This window comes from Rana temporaria, chromosome 4 (genome assembly GCF_905171775.1).
Source record: "Rana temporaria chromosome 4, aRanTem1.1, whole genome shotgun sequence".
NCBI classification, from domain to species: domain Eukaryota; kingdom Metazoa; phylum Chordata; class Amphibia; order Anura; family Ranidae; genus Rana; species Rana temporaria.
In genome coordinates, this window is record NC_053492.1 from 355,227,065 (window position 1) to 355,247,280 (window position 20,216).

The window sequence follows — 20,216 nt, forward strand, 5'->3', positions numbered from 1 at the left end:
TCTTAGTTGCATCCCACAGCAAAAACCATGGTCTGCGGAGAGCTCCCAATGCATGAGGGAACTCATCGTCAAAAGGTCAGGAGAAGGTTACAAAAGAATTTCCAAGGAATTAGATATACTATGGTACACAATGAAGACGGACATCAAGTGGAGTAAATATGGAACAGTGACATTACTAAGAACTGGACATCCGTCCAAAATGGATGAAAAGATGGAGAAAACTAGTTAGGGGGGCTGCCAAGAGGCCTACAGCAACATTAAAGTAGCTGGAGGAATATCTGGCAAGTACTGGCTGTGTTGCACATGTGACAACAATCTCCCGTATTCTTCATATGTCTAGGCTATGGGGTAGAATGGCAAGACCAAAGCCTTTTCTTATGAATAAAAAACATCCAAGCCTGGCTAAATTTTGCAAAAACACATCTGAAATCCCCCAAAAGCATGTGGGAAAATGTGTTAGTCTGATGAAACCAAGGTTGAACTTCTTAGCCAGAATTCAAAAAGATATATGTTTGGTGCAAAAACAAAACTGCACATTCACAAAAGAACACCATACCCACAGTGAAGCATGGTGGTAGCAACATCATTCTTTGGGGCGGTTTTTATTCAGCTGGAACAGGGGCCTTAGTGAAGGTAGAGGGAATTATGAACAGTTCCAAATACCAGTCAACACTGGCACAAAACCTTCAGGCTTCTGCTAGAAAGCTGAACATGAAGAGGAACTTCATCTTTCAGCATGACAATGACCCAAAGCATACATCCAAATCAACAAAGGGATGGCTTCACCAAAAGAAGATTAAAGTTTTGGAATGGCCCAGACAGAGCCCAGATCTGAATCCTATGGAAAATCTGTGGAGTGATCTAAAGAGGGCTGTGCACAGGAGATGCCCTTGCAATCTGACAGATTTGGTGTGTTTTTGCAAAAAAGGGTGGGCAAATATTGCAAATCTAAGATGTGTTGATAGACTCATACCCAAAAAGACTGAGTGCTGTAATAAAAGCAAAAGGTGCTGCAACAAAGTATTAGTTTAAGGGTGTGCACACTTATGCAACCATATATTTTACTTCTCCACCTAAAAGATTCCAGTTTATAGGTCACATTAAAAAAAAGGTGGAAAAAGTTCTGAAATGATTTAATTTTGTCTTTTTTTACATCACAGAAACTTGACATTTTAACAGGGGTGTGTAGACTTTTTATATCCACTGTATGTATGAGAAAAGGAGGGTAGAGTATTGTCTGACAGGCACATTAAGCCTTTAACCACTTGCTTACTGGGCACATATACCCCCTTCCTGCCCAGACGAAATTTCAGCTTTCAGGACTGCGTCGCTTTAACTGACAATTGCGCGGCTCCCAAACAAAAATTTACGTCCTTTTTCCCCCCACAAATAGAGCTTTCTTTTGGTGGTATTTGATCACCTCTGTGGTTTTTATTTTTTGCGCTATAAAACAAAAAATGCGACAATTTAAAAAAAATAAATTATATATATATATATATATTTTTTTTTTTTTTTTACTTTTTGCTATAATAAATATCCCAATTTGTTTAAAAAAATAAATAAAAAAATTCTCAGTTTAGGCCGACACGTATTCTTCTACATATTTTTGGTAAAAAAAAAAAAAAAAAAAAAAAAACGCAATAAGCGACTGGTTTGCTCAAAAGTTATAGTGCCTACACAATAGGGGACAGAATTATGATTTATTTTTTTTAGTAATGGTGGCAATCTACGATACCTGGCGGACATCGCGGCAGCCAGGCACGTGCATCGGCACTGCAGTGATGCGGCGCGCATGCGCCCCCCAGTGGCCGGAGGAAGCGAGGACGTCCATAGACGTCCTCCCGGCAATTGAGAACCACCTTGTGGCCGTCTTTTAACTATAGCCGGGATACCAAGTGGTTAATTAGCATGGCCAGCATACATTTAAAATGGCCTGGGCAGCCTTCATGAAGCCGTTCATCAAAAAGAGGACTGCATTACTAAATGACAGTGTGCTTACTGCCTAGTTAAACATAAGGATGTCCACACACTGTACTACAAAACTTTAGGGGCCTATTCACACTTTTGCAATCCCCTGCAGTGCATCAATTCATGCTAGAGTGAAGGCAACATTTTATTTTTAATATAACAAACCGGTTATATTAACCTGCTCTGGTTTTGAAAAGAGCAGCCCCGATCTTCCTCTTCTCAAGTCCCTTGCTGGTGCTCCTGGCTCCTCCCCCTGCCTAATGCCCCAATAGCAAGCCGCTTGCTATGTGTGCTCTCTCCCAAGCCAGCTCTGTGTGTTTATAAGACACACCTGTTACCATTGACAGGATCTGCTTATGAACTATAAAGAGCAAACAGCAGCTTCCCATACACTGGAAATCAGGTTAAATATTTTGATAATAGAAAAAGCAAAAGGAGAAAACCCCCTAGTGGGACTTTAACGGCCTTTGATAATAGGGGTTGTAAAGGTTCGTTTTTTATTTTCTAAATAGGTTACTTTAAGCTAGTGCATTGTTGGTTCACTTACCTTTTCCTTCAATTTCCCTTCTAAATGTTTTTTTTTCTTTGTCTGAATTTCTCACTTCCTGTTTCTCCTCAGTAAGGTGTTCAGTAAGCTGTTCTAAATGACTTTCCACCGCTCGGATGATGGTGGAAAGCTTACCGAGGAGAAACAGGAAGTGAGAAATTCAGACAAAGAAAAAAAAACATTTAGAAGGGAAATTTAAGGAAAAAAGGTACGTGAACAAACAATGCACTAGCTTAAAGGAACATATTTAGAAAATAAAAGATGAGCCTTTACAACCCCTTTAAATCTTAGAGATATAATGCATCAAAAAGGAGTATTAAAAATTCAATGGACCATGGTCGTTCAGCCGTGGTGCTAGCCAGGACAGTAGTCCATGGATGACGCAGAACTTTTTGCACCTATGTATTTTGTACCTTATTGGCCTAAATGTACACCAGCCTTTAATTGTTCTTAATAAAAACCAACGTTAGACCTACCGGTAACGGTATTTCTATGAACCTTCCAGGACGGCACCCGAGAGATGATGGCTCCTCCTGCAGGAAACACAATCACATGACAGTTTAAAAGGCCCCGCCCTTCCCCTTGCTCCTCAGTATGCAATAGAGTAATCCTGAACTGGTTCACAAGGGACGTAGTCCTTATAGGTACTTACCTTTTTTCCCTCCACATAGGGTGGGAAGTAGGCCTGCCGTCCTGGAAGGTTCATAGAAATACCGTTACCGGTAGGTCTAACGTTGGTTTTCTCTTACCACCTTCCAGGACGGCACCCGAGAGGATAATTGAGTAATAAACACAGGCCTACCTTCAGGGTGGGACCACAGCTTGTAGCACCTTTCGACCAAAGGCTAAGTCTTGCTGTGACAACATTTCCACACGGTAGTGCTTCAGGAATGTATGATGGCTGGACCAGGTGGCCGCACTGCGGATTTGTTCCCAGGAGGCCCCTGCTTTCTCAGCCCAGGAAGTTGCTATGGCTCTGGTAGAGTGAGCCTTGATCTTTTTGGGAGCTGTTGCTCCAGTACATACATAGGCTTTGGATATTGCTTCTCTAATCCATCTTGAGACTGAGGCTTTTGATGCATGCAGTCCCTTCCTGGGCCCAGCGTGTAGAACTAGTAGGTGGTTAGATCTTCTAAAACTTTTAGTTCTCTCTAGATAAATGAGAAGACACCTTCTCACGTCTAACAAATGAAATTTCTTTTCTTTTTCGTTCTTTGGTTCAGAACAAAAGGACGGCAATATTATGTCTTGCGTCCTATGAAATAGGGATGCCACCTTCGGCAGGTACAGGGGGTCTGCTCTGAGGGTGATCCTATCTGGCTGTACCCTCAGGAAGGGTTCTTTCATGGATAGCGCCTGCAAATCCCCTACCCTCCTGGCCGAAGTAATGGCTAACAAAAAAGTCAACTTTAAGGTTAGAAACTTAAGGGGAACCTCTTCCAGAGGTTCGAATGGGTGTATAGATAACGCCTCTAACACCCTAGTTAAGTCCCAAGGCGGACAATTATATTTTTGGACTGGAGAAATTCTTTCTCTAGCTAACAAAAAACGTTTTATAAGGTCCTCTTTCGCCAATCTTTTATCCAGATAGACTGAAAGAGCCGTTATTTGGACCCGAAGGGTACTAACTTTTAATCCTAAATCTACCCCATCCTGGAGGAAGTCCAGGATAACCGGGATAGAAGTTGAAGCTACCTGTCTTTCCTTACGCCAGGAACAGAAGGTCTTCCATACCTTTTGGTAAATCTTTTGAGTTACTGGTTTTCTGCTCATGAGAAGGGTATCTATGACCCTCTCTGAGCAGCCTTTGCGTTCTAGAATCTGGCGCTCACTAACCAGGCTGCTAGCTGGAAGAATTCCGGCTTTGGATGGAGTACTGGGCCCTGCCTGAGGAGATCTGCCCTGTACGGGAGCTTCAGAGGCTCCACCATTGCCATGGCTCTTAGGTTTGCGAACCAAGTTCTTTTTGGCCACCATGGTGCTATCAGAAGAATCTGGCCTGGAGACCTGCTGAGTTTCTGAAGAACTCGCGGAATGAGCGCTACCGGCGGGAAGGCATAGGCCAGCCCGAAGCGCCAGGTCTGGGATAGCGCATCCAGACCTTCCGACTGTAGTTCCCAGGAAATCGAGAAATACCTTTCTACCTTCCTGTTTAGTCTGTTGGCAAACAAGTCTATTTCCGGTTCCCCGAAATACTGGACTAGGTGTTGAAACACCTCTGGGTTCAGTTCCCATTCCTCCTCCCTCAACTTGTGACGGCTGAGGAAGTCTGCTTCTATATTGCTCGTCCCCTTTATGTATATGGCTGAGATAGAGAGTACTCTTTCTTCTGCCCAGGTTAGGATTTCCCTGGAAAGTTCTAGTAGGGGACTGGACCTGGTCCCTCCCTGGTGACCTAGGTACGCTACTACTGTAGAGTTGTCTGAGCTTACTTGGACTTCTCTGCCTCTGATGTCTTCCTGGAAGGCTATTAAGGCTTCCCCCACTGCTCTGAGTTCTCTGTAATTGGATGACCTGCGAGCTAGTGAGCTGTCCCATTGCCCCTGCGCTTTTTTCCCCTCCAGGTGGGCGCCCCACCCCCAGGAACTGGCATCCGTGGTAACCTTCACTGGGTTCCACTGAGCCCACGGTCGCCCTCCCCTCAGGTTTTGGGGAGATGTCCACCACTCCAGGGAGGACAGAACCTGGGGGGTGAGTAGTATATCCTGATCTAAGGACTCTTTCCTTTTGTCCCATGAGGACAGGAAGAAGAAGTGTAATGCCCTTGCATGAAGCTGAGCCCAAACCACCGCTGGGATGCTTGCTGACATCAGGCCTAGAACTCTCAGAACATTCCGTCTGGAGAGTTTGGGGTTTTTGATAAGGTTCCCGACTGCTGAGGCTAGTTTTAAAACTTTTTCTTCTGGTAAGAAGAGTCTCTGCTGCCTGGTGTCCACTACGTATCCCAGGAAGGTCTTGACCTGTTCTGGGTTGAGGGAGGATTTTTCTATGTTGATTATCCACCCTAGGCTCTCTAGGAGTGCCATTGCTTTGTTGGCATCCAGCGTGACTTGGGCGGCTGATTTTCCTGAAATCAGCAAGTCGTCTAAATAAGGTATAAGGGATATGCCCTGAAGGTGCAGGTATGCCACCGCTTCTGCTAGGACTTTTGTAAAAATCCTTGGGCTGGAGGTTAGCCCAAATGGTAGTGCTCTGAACTGCCAGTGGAAGGTTTCTCCTTCCACCACGACCGCAAACCTCAGATATACCTGGTGATCCACGTGGATTGGCACGTGGAGATAGGCATCTTTGAGATCTAGGGTCACCAAGAAGGCCTCCTTCATGAGGTTCTTTCTTACCGAATAAATACTTTCCATAGCAAACTTTTTGTATTCCAGAAACTTGTTCAGGTTTCTCAAGTTTACTATTAGACGGTATTTCCCGGAGGGTTTCCGTACTACGAAAATATGGGAATAAAATCCCTGGTACTGCTGAGCTTTTGGTACTGGTACTACCACTAGTTGTTTGGCTAAGTCCTGTATGCCCTCCAAGAGGGCAGACCTTTTCAGGGTATCCCTGGGAAGGTGAGTAATGGTGATCATGGTGGGGGGTGTAGCCAGAAATTCTAGGCGATAGCCTTTTTGAATTATTTGGCAGATGTAATGACTGTTCGAAATTTTCTCCCATAGGGGAAGGAATTGAGATAGTCGACCCCCCACTCTGACTACGTCGTCACTTGGACGGTTTGTCGCTGGGTTTTGGAGGAGGGAAAAGGAGGTTGTTCTTCCTGTTCCCTTTGCCAAAGTTCCAACGCCTAAAAGGTTCCTTTTTGGCTTTTTGTCTACCCTGCCCCTGGGGGCCTCGAAAAGTTTTCTTGAAACCTTCTTTTTTGGGTTTAACTGGGAATTTTTTACCTTTTTCTGATGACCTAGCCAGGACATCATCCAGGTCTTTCCCAAACAACAGGGAACCTTGAAAGGGGATGCCACAGAGTTTTCCCTTGGATGTAGCATCTCCTTCCCAGGCCTTGATCCAAACTGCCCTCCTAGTGGAGTTAATGGGGGCTGCTGTCTTGGCTGCTGCCCTTGCAGATTCCGTAGCTGCATCTGCTAGGTAAGCAATCGCCTTCCTTACCACAGTAAGTGACTCAACTACCTCCTCCGCCTCCGAATTCTGGGCGAGGTGGTCGGTGAGTGTCTCTACCCAAACATCTGTATTCCTAGCTACACATGCTGCTGCTAAGGCTGGGCTTAGTGCTGCCGCATTGGCCTCCCAGGCTTTCCTAAGGAGAGACTCTGCTCTACGGTCCATCACATCCTTGATGTTACCTGTATCCTCAAAGGAGAGATCAGACAATTTAGTGACTTGCGACAAAGCCGCATCAAGTCTAGGAAGCTTAAAAAAGACTTCCTCATCTTCCTGGGAGAAGGGGAACCTTCTTTTCCAGGTTTTTTGTTTGATTATTCTCCTTTCAGGGTCTCTCCACTCCTGAAGGACTAACTCCTTGAGGGATTTGTGCAGGGGGAATACTTTAGATTGAGCGTCACTCAGGCCCCTATAAACTTTATCCTGTGCTGAGGTAGGTTTAGGGGTCTCAGGAATTTCCTCTGTGGCGTAGATAGCCTGGAGGAGACTCTCTAGATCTTCTACAGCAAAGAGGTGTTTTCTTGGACGTGTGTCCTCCTGAGACTGACTAAAGGAGTCTCCATCTACCTCCCCTGAGCTGTGCCTAGACCTAGGTAGACTGGCTACCTCACTCTCTTCACCATCTGCTTCCCCCAAAGGGGGATTTTGTGAAGGTGTAAAGAAAACACTTGGGCCCTTAGAAAAGGGGGTCTCCTGAGAGGAAGTGCCTTCCTTAGGGGTAAGTTCCTCTGTTTCAGTCTGTGCCGACTGCCCGGCTGCCTCCCGAAAGGCTTTAACTGTTGCTAACATTTCTGTTTGCATGGATGAGAGAAAACTCTTCATCATGGCAGCAGCCTCCTTTCCCGCCAGTATATTAATACATTTGTAGCAGAAAGGTTTTGTGTAGGACTTGGGGAGCTTCTCTCTACAATTCCCACATTTTTTAGAGGAACTATGCCCTGTAGCGGAGGGAGACTGAGCTGAGGCCTCCTGGGGTCCGCTGGGGGTTTCTGAAAGACATGAAATATACATTTAAATTGTCTTTTTTCCCCCAAGACTGCTGGCTGTACTGGGGAGGGGAGGAAGTGGACGAGAAGGGACCAGATCCTGCTCCGGTCGTTCCCTAAATGTTTGGGAACTCTCACCACTTCCCCCCTCCCTTTCCAGGGGGATTGGTACTTACCGCCCCCCGACCTGGATCTGCCAGCGGTCGTGTCGGTCTTTCCGTCCTCTTCCATGAGGAGGGCGACTCGGTCCTGGCTGTCGGTACTCCTGTACTGGTCACCGCAAGCCGACCCGTCCACCACCCACGCTGTCTCCTCGCTCCACTGGGAACTTCCGGGTTACGCCGTCCGGAACCGCCCACTTCCTGTGATGCAGTTCCTGTCTCAGAATGAGGCCTGGAGCGCGGCGTTTTTACGTCTGGAGACCCGGGAAAAACGGCGATTCGAATGGTGGTGGATTCGATAGCACGCAGTGATGGCTCACCTCCCCGCAGCTCAGAGCACTGGTGCTTCCATAGGGCGACCTGTGAGTTTGGACCGAAGTCTACAGGTAAGTTCAGCCCTCCCCGGCCTCCCTTAAACCTGTCTCACAGGGGTACCTTCGACCCTCCCCGGTCTCTAGGTTTCCATAAACAAAACAAACGTGTCGCTGTGTTGGAGAAACACAATCAATACTGAGGAGCAAGGGGAAGGGCGGGGCCTTTTAAACTGTCATGTGATTGTGTTTCCTGCAGGAGGAGCCATCATCTCTCGGGTGCCGTCCTGGAAGGTGGTAAGAGAAATTTGATATTTCATTTTTATTATTCCTTTTGATGCATTATAGCTCCATACGATTTAACGATCACAGGCCGTTAAAGTCACCCTAGGGGGTTTTCTCCTTTTGCTCTTTCTATTTGACTTGGGATGCTGGCCTGACCAAACCCGTCGATCCATGGGCATCCACAGAACTTTTTTCAGGAAGGGCATCATTTTAAGGTTACCCATGCACCGGACCCCTTTTCACAATGTCATGTACGGGAGGGGCTTAGCCGTGACTTGCAAATATTTTTAAAGGGGAAAAGGAAGACATTATTCCAGGAGTGTGCCATGTACAGGGTGCAGAACCCAATGCTATGCCAGTATGCATACCCAATCCCCCCACAGAGCTCTGTTCCCCCCACAGAAGAGAATCGTCTAACTTACAGTGACAGGTCAGGCTCTTGGCATAGGCGCCTGTTGATGCACTCTGCAGGCTTGAGAGGCTGTGGATAACCCGCCCCTCCTCTGTGGTATATGCAGAGCTGGGAGAGCAAGAAGGGTTTTGTGTGTGCCGGCTCATGAAGCTAGAGATCAGTGCTATCTTAACATCAGACGATAAAAAGCCTTCCCAGCTGCCGCCCACAGTGCAATCTTTCCTGTGCCGGGTGCTGGTACATGGAGAGCGTTCCAGCACCCACTGACTGTCTGCGCGTTGTGTTCGGGTGATTAGGGTGTGTGTGCCTGGGCACAACCCGGGCGCATTCCTAAGGTGGACACCTTGCTGATCCGATTCTGGGGGGGGGGGGGGGGCGCTTTCCCCTCTTGCCCCTACCTGCAGATGCCCATGCTGCGATCATACCCTCATCCCCTACATCTATTTTGATAATGGCCAGCTAAGTTTTATATGCATAAGGAGGCCAAGCATCATGTACATTTGATTCCTTTTTTTTTATTTATTTTTTAATAATGCAAATATTAATTGTGAATAATAGAAGCATTATTCTACCCATACACTGGCTGCTATCACAAGAAAGTAGTTTTCCAACAAAAGTAAAAGAAACGAAAAACAGCAGCAAATAAAAATGCTAAACATTAAGTATCCTAGTCTAAGATTTTGCGGTTCGAAGAAAACTGCTTTCAAAACATTAATATAAAGTATACACTATAATGAAAATACTATGGCTATACCACAGACTAAACAAATTACCAGATTGTCAAGCAAGTATTTACAGTAGCCGAGTAATTTAACTCTACAAAGAAAATGCCAGAATGTTAAACATTAAAAAATGATGCAACTGCGTATTCTTACCCTGCAACTAAGACATATTTTCCATCTGGTTGCTCTTTTAATCTGTCCAGAACAGACAGGCGTACTTTGGCTTTGGTGCGGCCATACATTTCAAGTTCTTCAGAAAGCAATCCTATCTCTTTGGCAAGCACATCAATAGCTTTTGGACTCTGTCTTCGAGAAATCTCAATATCGCTGAAAGAATGAAAATAAAACAGATCCATTGGTTTTGGTGGGGAGCAGTATAGAATATACCCCATAAGGCAGCTGAAGTGGCAATCTAAAAACACATGCATGTCCTGTGTTTACACGTGTAGTGCCTAAATGACAACATCATTAATCTACATAAAATAATGAAGCTTGTCATTGCTGCAGCAAGGCACAGGTAGCTACTGAGGAAGTCCAGACAGTACGAAATCTGCAAGATACAGCTGTTTGAAGGAGCTCTAAGCAATATATACAGACAGCAGCGGAACAAATGCAGAAAAAATTACATGAATTTGAACTCAAAAAGTGAAATTTTGCAGTTATAGAGGACATCTAAAAATATGTGCTAAAGCAGTGCTTTAATAATTATCTTTTGCCTTGAATTCCTCCTGAAAAATACAACCAATTCCAAAAAGGTTGGGACTCTAAAACGGCGAAGCCTCCATCATTAACATCATTTAACTGTTTAAAGGGGCATGAGGGGGAGGGAAGGAAGTGGGCTGTCATTTATCTGGAGTGTATACGCCGACATGTGTGAAATGAACAGCTTTGAAAGGAACTGAAAGGGGCATGCTCAGTAGATGTGGAAATGGCTGGTCTACATAATGTCAGGCTACATTGCCTGAAATAAGATCAACTGATAAAGACCCCAGATTGTATAAGGAACAAATTCAGTATGAATGAGACAAAAATTAAGACCTGGGTACAGGAGAAAGAGTTTGTAGCTTTAAGCAACGAAGGTTCCACTTCTTATACTTCTGAGCATCAAGCCATCTTCTACTGCTTTGTGCCAAATTCTGTTAAAAGAGAAAGAATGTACACATCAGTAATTCATGGAATTTAAAGTGATACCAGGATTTCCTTAACGCAATAGACTAACCTCCATCCTAAGGGCTGCTGTCAGTGGTCCTACAGCTTGGCCAGCTAACCCATCACTACTCTGGTCAGAACCTGAAGAATCAAAACAATACTAATGCATTATCAGAACGTACAAATCATAAAGCACTATATTCTGATCAGTTAAATCACAAAGTAGCTGGAGTCCTGGTGTGAATTTTCTACTGCTGTATCAGTTTCTCGCAGGGAGGAATATCCAAACGGGATTTTGTATTACACATCTGTACGTATGTAGAAACTCATGCATTGTTACAGTCAGGGCAGCCGATAAGGGGGTACAGCCGGGCCTGGCTCCATTCAGTTTAGCAGGGGGACCCAGGCAGCACTGGGAATTGGATGGTGGACAGAAGAAGGTGATCCGTATGATAGGGGTGGGCAATTTCTGCAATCAAACACTCTAAGTCTCTCTCTGCAGCAGCTGAAAGTTGGCTTCTAATCCTCCCTCATTGTCGACTTTAAGCTGCTGCAGGGAAAGCAATACAAGGTAATCGTTTCCAATAATTGCCCCCCCTCCACTCATCTTACTTCAACCACAGTCTCAAGTCTTTTGCCGACTAACAGGTTTTCTTCTAAGATTGCCCTGTATTTGGCTCCATCCATCTTCCCACCAAATCTGACTAGCTTCCCTCCCCCTGCTGAAGAAAAGCATCCCCACAACATGATGCTGCCACCACCATGTTTCATGATGGTGTATTCAGGGTGATGTGAAGTGTTAGTTTTCTGCCACATAGCGTTTTACTTTTAGGTCAAAAAGTTACATTTTGATCTCATCTGACCAGAGCACCTTCTTCCACGTTTGCTGTGTCCCCCACATGGCTTCTTGCACACTACAAACAGGACTTCTTATGGCTTTTTTTCAACAATAGCTTTCTTCTTGTCACTCTTTTGTACACCATGCAGACAAAAACAAAAAAACAAAAACCCGGAAAAACCCTTCATGAACAAATGGGAATAGGATACAAAAAACGTTGTGTGGGTGCTACAGCAGTTATAGGAATGAGGTACAAAAAAAGCCACTGTCCACTAAATGTTAAATGACCTCTTCCTACAGTTTGACTGAAGGCAAGTGGAGACTCTGGAGTCAGCTGGAAAAAGATTCTAGGAACTTTTGGGCCATCAGACTAAATATGTTTTGCATGTGGTGGTGGCAGCATCATTCTGTGAAAATACTTATATATGATAGAGTGCAGCAAAGTAAAGGTCTCCAAAAAAAAAGTTTAGGAATGCTGGTCTTCCAAAAAAACAAAAAAAACAAAGTAAAGACCCCAAACATAAAGCCAACACTATATATGAATGGCTTAAAACAAAAAAGGTGCCAATGTCATGGAATGGCCAGGTAAGAATCCAGATCTCAATCTTATGTAGAATTTGTAATTTCAAAACAAACGAACGGAGCTAAAGCAGTTTTGAAAGCAGAATGGGGAAAAGTGCAATGTTCGGGGCTGATAAAGACCTATTCACACAGACTTACACGTTTTACTATCTAATACGGACTTGAAGGGAGTGCATACTTATGCAATCAGCCATTTAGTGAGATTTTAAGTTACAGAGATCTGTTTTCACAAATAGATCCACCTGGATTTTTTGTTCTTTGATGAAGTATTAACATTTATAGGGAGGTGAATATTTTTTTATATAAACCATATGCCTATGTACACTAAAAATGGTATGCTAAATACCCTAGATAAAACCGATTACCAGCTGTAAATTAAGGTTTTTATTCCCAGCGTGTCTTACATAATCAAAACAATACAGAATATTGAAACTGTATCTACAACCTTTCCTGGAAAAGAGAAAATCACAATCATAAAAAGGTAATAAAAGTTTGCCGAGAGACGGGGCCCAGCCAAAATGACAGATTAGGAAAGACACATTAAATTCCTCTTTATGGCTGACCTCTAGAGCTAATAAAAACAGATCACATTTTATTTGTCTTGAATGGAGAGACAGTCTCATAAGAAAATGTATACGTGCCAATATGCTAGAGGTATTAACTTCAGTCTTGAACAATGTACACAAAATTATCCTCAGTATTAAGTGCTTGCCAATGAGAAAGGTATGACACAAAGAATTACAGACTAAATACACAATTTTTTTTTTTTTTTTTTTTTTTTTTTTATTTGTTCTGCACCAAAAACACTTGTTTACATGTAGATCTAAATGATGGAAATCACCGACATGTACTTAAAGCGGAGGTTCACCCAAATAACATTTATATCAGACCAACTTCTTTATACTTCTAAGGCCCCATACACACGACCAAACATGTATGCTGAAACTGGTCCGCGGACCAGTTTCAGCATACATGTTCGGTCGTGTGTAGGCGCGAGCGGGCCGAATTCCAGCAAACATTTGCCCGCCGGGCCTTTTCCCAGCAGACAAATATTCCTGGACGTGTTTTAAAACCGTCCGCTGGAATCCTGCCCGCTCGGACATGTACGGTCGTCAGTACAGACCTACCGTACATGTCCGAGTGCCCGCCGTCCCTCGCATGCGTCGAATGACTTCGACGCATGCATGGAAGCCTTTAAATGGCAGGCCCGCCCACGTCGACGCGGACACGCCCCGCGTAATGTTTACGCGCGGACTTCTGTACGATGGTTAGTACAACCATCGTACAGAAGCCCTCTGGCAGGCATGTACGGTGAAAACGGTCCGACGGACCGGTTTCACCGTACATGTTTGCTCGTTAGTACCCGGCCTTTCATGTACAGTACGCAATTTTTTTTTTTTTTTTAGGCTGTACATACCTTCTAATCTATATTTGCATTCTGGCTTCTGGGTACTTCTCCCCCATGGGAGTAGGCATTTCTATGCTGAGGAGGCATGTCATCTGGGAGGTCGCCCAGATGATTGACATCTTTTCAAAAAAAATTCTCCCCGGCGGATAAGGCCCCGCCCCCCGTATTGCGTAGGCGCATCATGGCATTTCCGAAATAAGCCGAACATGAAGAAGCTCTATACGGAGCCTGCGCAGTCAGCTCTACACGGCTCCTAGTCGGTGCGCAGGCGCCGTAAAGAGCCGACTCGCAGCTCTGAATGTTCGGCTTCTTTCGGAAACGCCGTGACTCGCCTACGCAATGCGGGGGGCGGGGCCTTATCCGCCGGGGAGAACTTTTTCTGAAAAGACGTTAATCATTTGGGTGACCTCCCAGATGACATGCCTCCTCAGCATAGAAACACCTACTCCCGCGGGGAGAAGTACCCGGAAGCCGGATTGCAAATATAGATTAGAAGGCATGTACAGCCTAAAAAAAAAAATAAATAAATTGCGGACTGTACATGTTAGAAGTATAAAGAAGTTGGTCTGATATAAAATGTTATTTGGGTGAACCTCCGCTTTAAGGCTACACGATCTGAAAACAAAGCAGTAGCTTTCTTTTGGTGGCATCATTATCCTTATTAGGAAAAAACAAAAAACACGGACCACACAATTTGGCGGCTGTTAACCTCCGAGGTCCTAATCCCAAGTCCTTCATTTTTGCTTAGGCCTCCTGAAAGAGCTTAGCCTGCCTGTTGTTTCTTAATGAACACTCTATGTAGCCTTGTTATGTCTCTCCTATGAACACAACTGATGTTGGTTTATGGAGTGCCTTGTTATATAAATCGCCAACCTTAATGGCTGTAGCTTCCATATATGCGGTTTCCACCAACATTTATTTTTTGTATTTCAATGTTGCTTCAGACCCGGGAAGATGGAGCACACTTGCTTTGCCGTGATCAGTCATCTCCCCCACATAGGTTTGCCTTCCTTTAAAAAAGGAGCATCGGTCTGCCTTTAGCAGTTCTGTGGGCGGTCACCGGATGGAGTTTCGTGCCTCTCTACTGTCACTGCTACTCGTATAATTTACTCCTATATAGGTTAAACAATTTGTGGTTTTCCACTTTTTTTGTTTTATGTATTGCAAGGTTTCTTGTAACCCAATAAAGAAAAAAAAAAACACATCCAGTGTGCATGAGCATCAGCTTTACAAGTTATAAACATGATCATGGTCCTTACCTGCAAAGACAATCACTGTTCCAGGTTTTATCCAGCTAACCGGAATCTCCTGAGGCTTTGTGCTTCCCATAACAACAACATTAGCTGCACCAAGCTTAAAAAAAAAAAAAAAAAAAAAAAAACACAATAAAATTAATAGTTTAGTTTGTAAAACTCACAAACATTTAGGTTCTTAAAATGCATGTCTGGCTTCCTGTTTGGGCTTTTGCTGCACTGAACTACCAAACAGATTTATCAGCCCTGCCTTGGTTCTCACTTCTAATCTACAGAAGACTTTATGGTACAGCTACAAGGAGGAAGGAAGGTGGTCTGAAGCAATAGTGTATTTAGGTTTTGTGCTGCCCTAGGCCTGACTAAACTCATGCACCCCCTAATTTAAATATGACCCACCCCTTTCTGTCAAGGCCACACACCTTGCTGTTTAAGACCCGCCCTGAAATTTTTGAGTGGGGAGTTCTGAGGGCCTGGGGGGGGGCAATAAATTCCCTTAATTTGCATACTTTTCCTCTCACTTCCTGAATGGCTATGGGGCAGGAAGTAAAGGGAAATCTCTACAATTGGTTAGGGATGGTAAAAAAATTAACTGCCAGGGGCTATAACCTATATAATAATGCCTATAGTTCTACTTTAAGCACAAATTTCTGATAATTTTATGGAGAGGACTGAGAAGATACATCCATGTCAATGGTGCAGCAGAAACCTATATCACAGTGGGGAAGGTTTGTGGTCTGGGATGATAGGACGGTCAAAATTAGAAGCAGCCTCCCCCCCACAGTTGCGGAATGCCGGCCACCCGCATACCGGAAGCAGTGCGGCCGCTATTTATGGGGGCGCTAGACTAATTTGCCTCTCAGCCCAGTCCGCCCCATAAGACTAGCGCTACACCAACAGTGTAGCACAAGCCGTCGAGTACTCTTTTCCATGCTGCTCCCCTGCAAAGTGCTGCCCTAGGCCTGGGCCTTGTTGGCCTAGGCCAGTATACAGCGTTGGTCTGAAGTCCAGCTAAAGAAAACTAAAAATGGTTGACAAAAGGGTATGCAAATCTGTAAATAGGCAACAATTGCACAATTTTTTTTTTAGCTTTATCCATTTACCAGTCTTCCAAACAAACGCTCCAAAAAGGTTTCCGAAAAGTTGTGTGGGTAGATTTTCATGGTGCGAGTTAGCTTTAAAGCGGAAGTAAACCCATCTATTTGATAGTTTAAAAAAACAGTTAACATTCCCGGCATGCCGGATATGCTAGATGTCACATTTGCTTGTGCTCTCAACCAAACTGTCAAACCATCCAATGGCTGGTTTCATAACTGATCACATGTGCAGCATGGTGGCAGTTGCAGATTAAACAGAGGCCAAGATGGCAGCTTCCTTGGCTGAAAACAATAGGAGGGTTTACTTCCACTTTAAGGCTTTGATTGCCATAAGATATATTACACATTATAAAATGACCTAAATGATGCAATCTCTTGCAGTCAAATGGTTATACAACAACCAAATACTTATTCGACATGCAAGGTATTTTAAACATTGATATGGCCAAGCATTTGCAAGTAAATCATATGATCATCATTCTCCCTTCCCAACTTTCCAAGAAGGGCATCATGTTGTCCACTCCGATGAGGCTACCCTAGTAGACAGTTATATGTGCACTCCCAACCCGACTGTCCTCAGCTCATCAAATCTTCATAGTGTTTCAGAATACACTTTAGGCTTGCAGTGCAAATCTGCTGGTGCCACTTAATTTGGGTGGGAATCATGGCTAAAATTACTTCAGAATAAAATTTAAGCCCACCTATAAAAATTCTTATCCATGAGAGCTGCTGGATACCTACTACTACATACACAGGTGGTCCTACCTATGTGCGGTAACAGAAGCATGGTCTCATCTGGTGAGTTCACAAGAACCATCATAGTAGTGGAAGTAGCGGAATTAGATTTTTCTGCTCATTAGTTGGTTAGTCTGAATTGAGTATAGAGAACAGACCTCCATAGAATTTCAGGAAAGGCATTTATACAGAGAAATCATTGAGCTCTACAAGTGTTCAGTGAAGTGAAAAATATATTACCACTATGGAAAGAAAGAACTAATGCAGGAAATATGCATCTAGATTACAAACTTCTCTCTTTTTACACCAGAACGCCTCTGAGGATTACAGTTAATGACAACCACCAGCTGTGTTACACCAAGTCAAAAAACAAGATTCTGCATTTACAAATATTAAAAGGAAAGATGGCTTTTTTAAACTGTGTTCAGTGTTTAGACACTACAACGCATGCATTACTTGTCTGAGGAAAGCAGCAAAATCTGATTTACATTTTGTAATAAGGTTAATATTGCTCATCCGCTTGTAAAATCGGACATAATAAAGACCGTGCAGTGGAGGGCAACTAATGTTTCATGCAATTAGAATTTTTTTGTATCCTCATTCCAATTTAAGACCAAAAATGATGGCATTTCTGGACATTTAAGACCCCGCTCACGCCGGTGTGATTAAAAACGCATATTGGGATAGCAAGCGACTAAATCATGTTCTGAAAAAGCTGCTGCCCTTGAAACCACATACAAAAGTTCTTTCACACTGGCACCTGGTCCCAGCCCGCATCGCAAAATGTGTACCCAATTATTTCCCTGACTGTTTTAGAGGCTGCAGGACACCAGGAACACATTTCCACATTTGGTGGGCATGCCCCATTTGTGCATAAATTGTGACCTGAGGTTTTCACCTTTTTCTCTACTGCCCTGGGCAAAACTGTTAACCCGGTAGCTATACTAAATACCCCCCCCCCTCCTCGACATAACTGGGGCACAACTTAGGCCCCTTTCACACGGACGGTTGTTCTGCCACAGTTAAAAAGCATGTTCATTTTCTGCTGAAATTCAAGACTCCAGGCACATCGATTAGTTGCATTTGTACAGTGCGATTAGCTGCGGTTGCGTTTAGCCGCGGCACAATATTGAACGGGGATCCGACTTGGATCCCTGCCAATACCAAGCACTGTATGTTATGAATCTTGAGGGGGAACTCCACGCTAAAATTTCAAATTAAGGGGGTCCTCCCAAAATCCATACCAGACCCTTATCCGAGCATGCCGGCCGGTCAGGGAAGGGGGTGGGGGATGAGCGAGCGCCCCCCTCCTTAACCATAACAGGCCGCATGGGGGGGTAGGTGCTTTGGGGCAGGGGGGCGCATAAGGGGGCGGGGTCCCAGGGTGATATCCGCCCCCTTCATTCCAAGGGGAATCGGGTAGTTTTTTTTAAAAACGAAGCAGTTCTTACCGTTTTAGAGAGCGATCTTCTCCGCCGCTTCCGGGTATGGGCTGCGGGACTGGGCATTCCTACTTGATTGACAGTCTTCCGACAGGCTCCGACGGTCGCATTCATCCCGTCACGATTTTCCAAAAGTAGCCGAACGTCGGTGCGCAGGCGCCGTATAGAGCCGCACCGACGTTCGGCTTCTTACGGCTACTCGTGACGCGATGTATGCGACCGTCGGAAGCCTGTCGGAAGACTGTCAAATAGGAACGCCCAGTCCCGAAGACCATACCCGGAAGCGGCGGAGAACATCGCTCTCTAAAACGGTAAGTACTGCTTCATTTTTAAAAAAACTACCCGATTCCCCTTGACAAAATGAGCATCAATCTAATGTTAAAAAAAAAAATGTAAGATGTGTTTAGCAAAGTTTCAATTCTATTCCTGTATTCTGTGTAGGACGTGTGCTTTAGGGAGCCCTTAGTGTTCAAAAATCCTAGCATAGCCCCTGACCATGCCCTGTATGAGGATGATCTGTAGAGGACTGCCTATTACAACTTTTCAGAAGGATTCCTCACTCATTCAATACAGCCGCATGTAAAAAACACAAAGCTATCTTGTCTGTGGATATAGGATAATTCATTCAATGGGAGAGAGAAAAAAAAAAAAAAAAAAAACACACACACACACACAGCTGTAAAAACATTTTAAGTCCCACTTTATGTAATTTGCTGCCTCCAAGTGGATGTAAACAGAACTTCACGTTCATTAAATGGATTTGTTCTAAAAACAAATATGGCACTTGCAGCCGTTTCGTTCATCTCATGTTAGCAGATAGCAGTTCTTTTCTGATCACAGAACAATTAGTAAACCTGTAAATACAGTATTTTCCATGTCCACTTGGTTATGGCACTCATTCAGATCCGTTAAATTGATGCAGTGAAAACCAAAATATTTATTTTGTTCTTTGCTACAAAAAACAACTACTGTGAACCTCCTGCAGAATTTGTAGCAGAATAAGTCATTTATCACATTGTCATGGAATCAATTTCTCTTTATGTTCCGTACATATGCATCATGTTTTTTTTATTATTACATCAATTTTTTTTATTTTTACTAGTATAAAGCGTTTGTTACCAACACTTCATATTCCTGATATGTGCCTGCTGCATTATGTACTTGTATGAGAAATATTGCATTTTTTATTCAAATTTGTCGCTCTATTGTTTATAGCGCAAAAAATAAAAAAACCGCAGAGGTGATCAAATACCACCAAAATAAATCTCTATTTGGACGCCAATTTTGTTTGGGAGCCACGTCGCACGACTGCGCAATTATCAGTTAAATCGACAGAGTGCCGAATCGCAAAAGGGGGCAAGGGCCATAACCTGCATAAAGGTCCAGGTCTTAAGTGGTTAAACTACGTGCGTTTTACAGGGTGATTTTTTACAAATCACCAATTAAAGTGCTTGTCTAGATTTATATCCCTCAGTATCCAGTTTCTTTAAAATAGATTTTCTCATGTGTTTATAGTAATCCATGTTTTGGAACCATACATGAAAATCTTTAGAGCCGGTTCACACTCCAGTGGCACGACTCCGGGGGCGGCTCTGCAAGTCGTCCTGAGGACGACTTCAGAGGCGACCTGCAAAACGACTTCTGTATAGAAGTCAATGCAGGTCGCCCCGAGCCGCCCCCGAAGTCGTACAGGAACCTCTTTCTAAGTCGGAGCGACTTGCGTGGCTCCTATTAGAATGGTTCCATTGCCTTCAATGGGACGCGACTCTTCAGGCGGCTGAGCCGCCTGAAGAGTCGCCCCAGTGTGAACCTCATATCTAGCCTTTTTAAATCAAAATAAATGTATTGTTTAATCATGAACCAATAAAGTAAATATTTTTATGCTTATTTTGCATTTCATATTCCTTGTTTTTGCTGTAGCTTTGATGAAGGGGGCTTATTTGAAACCCCTGATACGCAATGGCAGTTTTTTTCACATTATCCTGCCTATGAATTTAAAAACGATTTGGGACTCAAAGACCACCCAGGAGAGCCACCTAACCAAGAGCAATTGCACTCTAACCAGATAAAGTTGCACTATTAGTTCAAGACCCAACTCCTCATATCCCCCTCCCCCCAAAAAAAAGTCTGTTGCTGTTTTATTGACATTTTACTCCTCAGTTGTGCTTTGGTGCACCTCATATTTGCTTGGTAATGGG

General features: G+C 44.0%; 1 protein-coding gene across 1 annotated transcript in view; it reads right to left on the reverse strand.

Annotated features, from left to right (window-relative positions):
• MTHFD1L (methylenetetrahydrofolate dehydrogenase (NADP+ dependent) 1 like) overlaps positions 1–20,216 on the reverse strand; it is a 337,567-nt gene that overhangs the window by 283,732 nt on the left and 33,619 nt on the right. The window contains exons 8-11 of the mRNA XM_040350849.1: positions 14,754–14,847; positions 10,737–10,807; positions 10,556–10,653; positions 9,671–9,844 (exon numbers count right to left, since the gene is read on the reverse strand). Coding sequence (XP_040206783.1) covers positions 9,671–9,844; positions 10,556–10,653; positions 10,737–10,807; positions 14,754–14,847 — 437 coding nt within the window. The remainder of the gene's footprint in view (positions 1–9,670; positions 9,845–10,555; positions 10,654–10,736; positions 10,808–14,753; positions 14,848–20,216) is intronic.